General features: G+C 42.2%; 1 protein-coding gene across 1 annotated transcript; it reads right to left on the reverse strand.

Annotated features, from left to right (window-relative positions):
- Positions 1-109: 109 nt before the first annotated feature.
- LOC6726981 lies at positions 110-1,136 on the reverse strand. Its single transcript, XM_016175883.3, has 3 exons — positions 799-1,136; positions 539-746; positions 110-402 (listed from the first exon to the last, which is right to left on the reverse strand). Exons 1-3 carry the CDS (start codon positions 1,041-1,043, stop codon positions 187-189), a joined length of 669 nt encoding a protein of 222 aa, XP_016033488.1. The 5' UTR covers positions 1,044-1,136; the 3' UTR covers positions 110-186.
- Between the last annotated feature and the right edge of the window lie 7,530 nt (positions 1,137-8,666).

Consider the following 8,666-nt stretch of genomic DNA (forward strand, 5'->3'; position numbering starts at 1 on the left):
ATATTTTACCTCACGGATCAGAATAGCAAGTAAACCTTTTTTGGTATTTGAAATTGTTTCTTTCCTGCAATATGATTTCTTTTAAGAAGTACAATAGTAAGCTCATAAGTTATAATTCACAATTTAATTTTATTTTTGCTTCAAGCAATATCGCAATATAGGTATTTGCATTATTTTTGTTCCCGTTTAAGTGCCTAGAGCAACCTTGACAATACGATTGCCAGCATCGTCCACAGTCGTCCTGAGGGCAGTGGACATGGCTCTTTTTCTGGCCACATCCACAACGGCGTACTCCCCGACGATCTCCACCAGACGGGACAGACCATTGCTTAGTGAACAGGAGTTGTGATTTTCGATAACGGAAGACTCAAGGATATATCTCTTCAGTGCGGTGGCCAGCATCTTAAATTGAATTTATGGTAAAGAAGGAAACATTGAAACAAAAGTGTAAAACCATCATACTGGCAAGTATTTACTTTTACATTTAATTTCCTGATTTTACTGAAAGTGCATCAGGTCTTTAAGCAAAAGTACTTACCCTCATGTACTCGGGATCGATGCCATTCTTCAGATGTGTGGGAAGATTCTCATCCAAGGCCAAGCGGAAGGCTAGATTGCAATCCAGTGTTTGGACCAGCCTTGACATCAGCTTCATCATTGCCATGGCATGCCCGTGCAGCTTGCTTAGGTTAATCTTTCCGTCTTTCCTGAAGAAGTTTATGAGATCCTCGTTGCTCGTAAGGAATCTAGGTCGCTCAAATGAGAGGTGAGCTAGTAAATCAAATCATTATAGCATACCTGTAGAAATTATCCTTGCCAAATCGGCGCTGAAATGGCTCAATTAAACGCCAGGCATTTCGCAAGGCAGCCTTCTCCACCATTGTGAACTCATTTTCATCAACTTTGTAGCTCAAATCTCGATCTGGTAGCGGTTTTGGGTAAACCGGAAAATTCGCACGGCGAAGCCGATCCTCATCACTTCCGTCCGACTGATTGGTTTGGCTTATGCGGCTTATGTGGGTTAGTTCGCTGATTTGGCTCATTTCCTTGGACTTTTCAGCGGGTGCCCCCGTTACTTAGTTTCTACATATGGACTTTGGGCCTTTCAGACTAATTCTGATAAGCGTAACAATGCTTACTGCGAGCAAATAACCGTTAAATTTAAAATATTATCAAATCCGCTAAAAAAAACTAATATCTATTTAACGATAATTAGTTAGTAAAATATAAATGTCTCATTTTCCTGCTACTTTCGATGTTAACTTTCAATTCGATTCATGAACAGTGTGCAACTACAAGTTTCTTCAGTGTTTTCAACTCTGTTTTGTTGGAGTCAAATAATTAATGTGGTGCTTGTTTAAAAATACGTAAGCGTAGTAGCAGCAAAGTAATTCGAAAATAAAGATATGAAAGCGAAAGTTGGAAGTTGCAAGTTGAGCAGCGGCAGCAACAAACAAACAAGCAAACAACGCATCAACGCAAACAGCATGAAAAGCGCGTGGGGTAAAAAAGTTTTTCGGGCGAAATTTTCTCATTAAGCGCAATGCAGTTTGCCACTCCCTACGCCGCTTACCCCCTATACTTCCCCTTAGTCCTGCTGGCTAACCGGAAATGCATCAGTGTCAGTTTCGCTGGCTGCGCAATTTCGTTAAGAAGTGCGCAAAGTTGTTAAATTTTACGATTTAATTGCGAAACTATTAAAAATTACGTCGCCTTTCGCTGGGCGCGAGTTGCAGTCGCTGTCGTCGTTGGAGTTGCTGCTGCAGCTGCGGATGTTGCTGCTGCTGCTGCTGCTGCCACAAGCAGCAATGCCGCAAAGTTTTAAGTATCAAAATGGAGCTTAATGGTGCCCCATATTTACAGTGAAAAAAATAAAAGAGTAGCAAAATTTATAGTGTTTAGACTTATTTTAATTTAATAACTAGCTAAAAGTAATTATTCTTGCATATTGAACATATATAAAACATAATATAAATTGGTATGTTGGTGAAGTCGGTAAGAGCGAATACTTAAGAACAAAATATATATAATATATAATATAGAATTGAATATAAAAGGTAGTAACACCTTCAACATATACTAAATTTGTTCAATCTGCAACTGGCTAGAAATGTTTTCAGTGCACTTGAGCAGTGACAGACATGGCAGCGTATCTTCTTGGGCACATTGGCGAAATATGCTGCCTACGAAGCTGCCTCTTCCCAAGCCACACCACTCCGCGTCAATTTTTCCGCACTTTGTGACCCTCGTAAATATAATTTGAGCAAAGAGTTTATTAAAGTTGCAATTGATAGGGGGTAGTACTTGGAGCCCCTGCCAGCCGCTCGCGTAATAAAATGACAGAATGAAATGGTTAAATTAATGTGCAGCGTAATCAACGTACGCCTGCTAACAGGGACATGATGAAAAAGTTGAAATCTCTGGGCCGACGTCCAAGACAAATTAACTTAATTACTCCAAACTGACTGCGAGGCTGGCGAATGCCACGCCCCTCAGAACTCACAACTCACCCGCAGCAACCAGCAAAGGTGAAAGTTTCACATGGCACTCAAGGAATGGGAGCCTGCCAACGGGGAAATGGGAATGAAATTATACAAATGATTTAAGCAGAATATTTCTGTAAATTTGTTGCATGTTCCTACTAATTTTATTGCAGGCGCATTTTGCACTCAAGTTGTTTGTGCTTGAGAACGAAAGTTTCCCTTTGATAAGATAAGGTAAGGCGAACGTCAACTGAGCCTTGGTTTCTCATCTACTTGGAGTCAAATTTAATTACTCAAGCTTTTATACCATAAGATATGATTTGACACTAAAGTACCTGTTTTTATGTATAAGTTCTCTCGATTTAAAAACAAACTGGTTGAACTCTGACTTAGTTCAATGCTCGTTATTGTGCCACACAACTTCCGATAAAATAACATTATTCCTCTTTGCAGCCAAACACACTGATACTCGCCTCTTAATTGGCTTGTACTCCTGTTCATTTGAAATATTTCAATAGATTGCAATTGATATAAAAACCCCGACTGCGGTTAAATTGTATGGCATGGTAGATAAACAATAATTACGCACATTTAAACACACGCAAATTAACTTGAGCGCACACTCACATGACCTACTGGTGCTGTCCAGTTGTTTGGATGGCTATATGGTCTCGGTTGGCTGGATGGTTGGTCGGTTGGTCTGTTCTGGTCATTACAGATTTATCGCAGCATAATGTAGGTGTGCACGATTTATGCCCAGTTTGCTGAGAGCGACAACAGTAACGATGCCAACAAATCACAGTCGGCAGTAACAACAATAATGATGATATGGCACGGCCACCAAGAAACGCAGCAGCCCGAGGAGCAGCAGCAGCAAACACAACCGATGCCCCCGCCATCAGGAGGCAACCATGTCCGACCGGAGGCGATGTGCATGTGGGGGTGCTCATTGCCACCTATTGTGGTACACGCAGAATAAATTATTGTTCTTCTGTGCTTAACAAAGTCGGTGCGGTGATAATTATTACGTTTTGTACGGAATGCAATACAATTTGAGATATTTAAAGCAAGTTACAGAGGCCAGCATTTTGTTGATAGTTTAAACATGTTGTTCACATAAACATAATGATTTCAATATAAGTATTAGCGTTTAATTAGAACTTTAAGAACTTCCTTCATTTGGTGCCTACGATCATCATTATTTTACATCCTTAGGAGCATCGACTCGGCTAGTGATCCTGATCATATATACAATATATATATTATTTACAGGATCGGAAACGCATTCTTTTATATTTTACAATGAATATAGTATATCCTTCTTCTCTTCGAGTAGCGAATATATTTATTAAACATACAAAAATGGACTAATTGCTTCATATTCATAGAATCTTTTCATTTTGAAAACTGCCAGGTGATATATATGCGTAGATACGTTCAAGCTATCTTCCTTCTTTGTTTTTGAAAGCATTTCTATATCCTGCACTCTAAAACGAATTGCTAATTATAAGTAATTAACAATATTTATATATTATATTATTACAATATTTTGATCTGAGTGTGAATTGCCGGAGTTCTGAAGCTATCCGCCCGAACCGTGGCCAAATCCTGCCTTTTGGGTGAAGTGCTACATGTGTGTGTGTGTGTGCGGAATATTCCAGTAACGTGGGTGTTGGGGTCAGCTCTTTGCGGAAGCGGAAACGCCCCACAAATCGTGGCCTAATGATCGTGCCTTTATTTAATTAATTGTTGATAACAGCCTCATGCCCAGCGGATATGCGTCACCCATGGTTGCCAGCCAATCCTCAACTGGTGGTTGCGGTGGCTCGAATCCACATTCGCCCAATTCCCCTCGGCGCTAATTTAAATCCACGCCATTCACGGCTGGGTATGGAGATGCTGCTCCAAATCGATCTCACAGCCATTAACGCTGAACATTTCTGAGATTTTTGTTTGCCCGATTTCTCGGCAATTTCACGCCACATGCGATTCAATATGGCCTGGCCGACCCCGCAACCATCCGCATTCACATGCCACACAATGGGATAATTAAAATGCTGGACTGCAGCAACGACGGGGATGCCCGCTTAACTCCATGTGGCGACCTGGAGACGCAGGACTGGACGGGGTGTCCGAGTGTCATTACAATGCTATTATCAGTTACAATAAAAACGGCCACAACTCAAAAATTTAATTGAAGCCCACGCACGGGGGCGTAATTGTTAACTTTCATTACGTAATATCCGTAACGGGCCCCGGACCACGAACACGGATCCGAATCCGCATCCGCATCCGTTCTCGAACGCGGTTCCAGTGGCCTTGGCCTCTTGGGGGATTATGGGGTAAAGTGGCGGCAAAAAGCTGAAAAATTGCAATGCTTTCATTACGCATCCCCTTGCATATTTTTGTTCGTATTCCCGGTGCTCTTTATCTCCGCACTTTGCCCTCGCACTCCCACTGGCCGGGCAATTACGCCAGCACGCATATATCAATTAATTACTTTTATGATTCCATAAAACCGATTCGATCCAGAGCACCCAGCACCGCCCGCTTGACCCAGCCGGAGTAATGACAGATGCAAATGTTTGGCCGTTCCACGGATGGATTCGTGGGTCGATAAATTCGACAAAGTAAAAAGTCAGCCAGGTGCAAATGGATTTAACAAAAGGATGCGTGCGGTGCATCGAGTCAGGGACTATAAAAAAATATATCAAAGTTAATAAATAACAGGGCCATTTTAAAATTTGTTTATCATACTTATAGAAATAGAAATTGATCTGCCTAATCCTAACGTTCTAGCTTAAATATGTAGTTTCCGAGATCTCGACGTTTATACGGACAGATGAACGGACACATGAACGGACAGAGTCAGCTCTACTAGGATATGATTCTGACCAAGAGTATATATACTATTTACGATGGGAAGCACTTCTATCGACCTCCTAAATCCGCATTGATATGCAAAAACACTCCCTTAAACTCCAGCCTCACAATTCGCATTTCACCTACATTTCTTGAGTCCTTAGGGCTGCGAAATGTTATGGATCCAGATATATAAGTTCACTGCATGAATATTTATAATGCAGGGAGCGGGCTTTCACTTCCGACCCGGTCAAAGGAAGTCTCATTTTAATGTATTCCCTCGCACGACTTTCATTTGTCTTCACTTTCGCTTTCGTCATGGAAATGATCCAAACGGACTGCAAATATGCTCCACTGCATTCGGAGTCGGGGATGAAGTAAAAGGGGTAAGTTGAGGCCAAAATTTTGAAGCACTTTTCCTACCACTTCTTGCAATTTCACTGCATTTTCACAACTAACAGTTGGTTGGTTGGTTTGTTGTCTCGAATGTGTAAAGGGCCATTGATATCTGGCCATTTGATATGTGATTTGGACACTATAAGCTAACACAATTTTTTGTTAATTGAATTCAAATAACTGACTTTCGAGTGCTTATGGAAATTGTCAATTTCATTTGAACCTTTTCAAAGAAATTCAATTACTATTGGATTTACACCTAAGATGTGTTGATGTTGCGTGTTGTGCGACTTTGTGGCACTTTGTTTGCTTTGCATTGATATTTGTAATTATTTTTGTTATTCATCAGAGCAAAGTGTTCTGTCTCTGCACTGTTTGCAATTCCCCCGGCAATGCGCAATCGAAATTTAATTAAAATTTAAGCCCTGAGAGGGCGGAGCTTTGTCTGAATATTGCAAACGCTTCAGTAATAATTACGGCAAATCAAGAAATAAAATCATATCTTCGTGAGCAAATCCTTATTTAATTTGGCAGGCTTTATGATTTCTAGCGCTGAAAAATATTCAATTAACAGAATTGTGCGTCTAAATTTGCTGGCTTGCTACTCCACACCAAAAGCCCTGCAATCCATATGTTGAATGTTCCCGATTTGGTGCCCCTGCTCCTCCTGCTCAGTAATGAACGGCTCGGAATAAATAAATATATAAATTCTTCAAGATTATAAATTTTATGCAGTTGTAAACAATTTCAGACATGCGACCGCAGGCTGGGTGGGTGGGTATCTCATTCGGGTCGGTGATGGAAGAACGGCTATTCCATGGAAAAAGAGGCGGATGTGCCACAGTTGCATAAAATTGCATACGGAAAACTGAACCACCACAACTTCTGGGGCAACGTCAATGGCTGCGACGACGTTGTGGCTACGGAAGAGTGGAGCAGCTGCGGAGTGGGTGGTGGTGGGCGGTGATGGTGGGTGGACCCGTGGGTGGCTGTGGGTGGCGGTGGGCGGCGGTGGGTTGCATCCTTCCTTGGCGGACATTTCGGTTGCGAGGCACGTTTTAAAGGCTTGATTTATGCGCACTAACTTGGATTTTACAGCCCCCCTCTCGCAATGCCCCTCCGCCGGCGAACTCGTCTCATCTGCGGCGGCTGCCACTGTTCTGTGTGTGTTCCTTTATTTTTTGTGTCGCATGGAAAGGATTATTTAGAGTCAGCGGCGGCTTGCAAGAGTCTGAACGATAAGGACGCAGGATGAACGACAATGGCCAGGACAGCGACTTTGGGATGCGAATGGGTTGGCGATGAGGACGAGGATGCCCGTCTGATGACGACAAAAGCGCTGCGATCATCGCAGCAAGACAAGTGTGAGGGATGAAAAATGGAAATGGCGCTGAGGTCCCGCGTGGAATCGAATTCAAGCCGCAAACACCCGTTCCAAGTTCAAATCCAATGAAATCGAACGGAGGTGGTCAGAAAATTGATTGAAAGAAATTAATAATAAAATTGTGGTCACACGCTGTGATGGAGCAAAGAATGGTGTTTATAAGAACAATTCGAATTTTCTTTTAATATGCTGTTGGATATCTGTGCAATATAAGATCTAGCAAGCTTCATGAAGAAATTATAAACATTGCTGTTTACATATTCGAGGGCACACATTCAAAAGTGGTTAATTCCAATTTCTAGAAAATGGTTAAGATCGCAACACACCTTCAAGTGCATGCCCACTGTGCAGCTGTGAAATAGAGGCCAAAAATGTGTGTGCACTGCATCGCCGCTCTCCACCCTGAAATATCCAGCCACTTTCGCCGCAGATAAAGCTGTCCAGCCAACCGAACGGCTAACCTAGATGGGCCCTTTCACGACGACCCAGCCAAATCCCAAATGCGGCTAAGGAGACGTCATAAAGTGCACCTCGACGACAACAGTAACGCAGCAGGCAAACGCAAAGAGTTTTCGGAGTCAGTGCGTTGTGCTTATAAATTTTGACATTTAATGTGCACCTCGGCTGCATTCGCTTCGATAAATAATTCCGGAAACATTCCTTGGCCGTTGGCATCCGGAAAGTGTGTGTGGGAGCCAAATGCCAAATGAACATCCGTTTTGCTCTGCTAGATTTCACCATTGTTGGCAGCAATTTCAGCAGCTCTTGAGAGGATGAGCACGTTCCTGGGAAGCTGCTAACCAAATTCCGGGCAGAGTCAGAGTTGCATAAAAATAAGTAACCACACGTTGACAGTTTCTCCACTTAAAAAACAGTTTTAGCTCTCTAAAGATTGCTTTTCTATTTAAGGCATCGTGCAAAACCCCTTAATCAGAAACAAACTAATAACCAATTATATCAATTAAATGAAAATGAGTAAAGAGATCTCTTAAATTATTGGTAGTTCATTTTGTACAAAAGTTACATTACAAAATTCTTATCTTATGATTCAATGTCCATAAAAAATTGTATGTGTTCGATTACTCAACTTATCGTCTGCATTCCATTTATGGAATTTATGGCAAAAACTAACAAACTGAAATAGCTCAAGGCTCGGATGAACCTGTCCAGTTCTCGCTGGCCAAAAGGGAAATTTCGCTTTCGGAAAACGCCCCAGGGCATTTGGCCGCATCTCCTCACTCGGACACTTCCCCTGCGCAAAATATGAAAATTAATTAAAACTTTCGCAAGACACGCACACGGTGAAAGGAGGGAAAAACGAAACAAACAAACAAACGGACAAAGCTAAAAGACACCAGCAGAGTTGGGAAAAAAGTGGAGAAAATTATGATGACCATGATGAAGCCAAAGGTAAGGAAGTGGCCCGGGCGGGAGGCGCATTCAGAAACGAGGAGCTTCCATTGGGGTCAGCGCGTGCGGCAGACGTTGCTGCTATTAATCCATCCAAACTCAAACACACGCACAGAAATTCCCGGACGGGC

Source organism: Drosophila simulans, chromosome 3R (genome assembly GCF_016746395.2).
Source record: "Drosophila simulans strain w501 chromosome 3R, Prin_Dsim_3.1, whole genome shotgun sequence".
NCBI lineage: Eukaryota > Metazoa > Arthropoda > Insecta > Diptera > Drosophilidae > Drosophila > Drosophila simulans.

Coding starts and splice junctions, on each gene's coding strand:
- LOC6726981 (XM_016175883.3), bottom strand. CDS start 1,043: ATGAGCCAAATCAGCGAACTAACCCACATAAGCCGCATAAGCCAAACC. Junction 747..798: donor GGCAAGGATAATTTCTACAG/GTATGCTATAAT, acceptor TGAGCGACCTAG/ATTCCTTACGAGCAACGAGG. Junction 403..538: donor TCGATCCCGAGTACATGAGG/GTAAGTACTTTT, acceptor ATTCAATTTAAG/ATGCTGGCCACCGCACTGAA.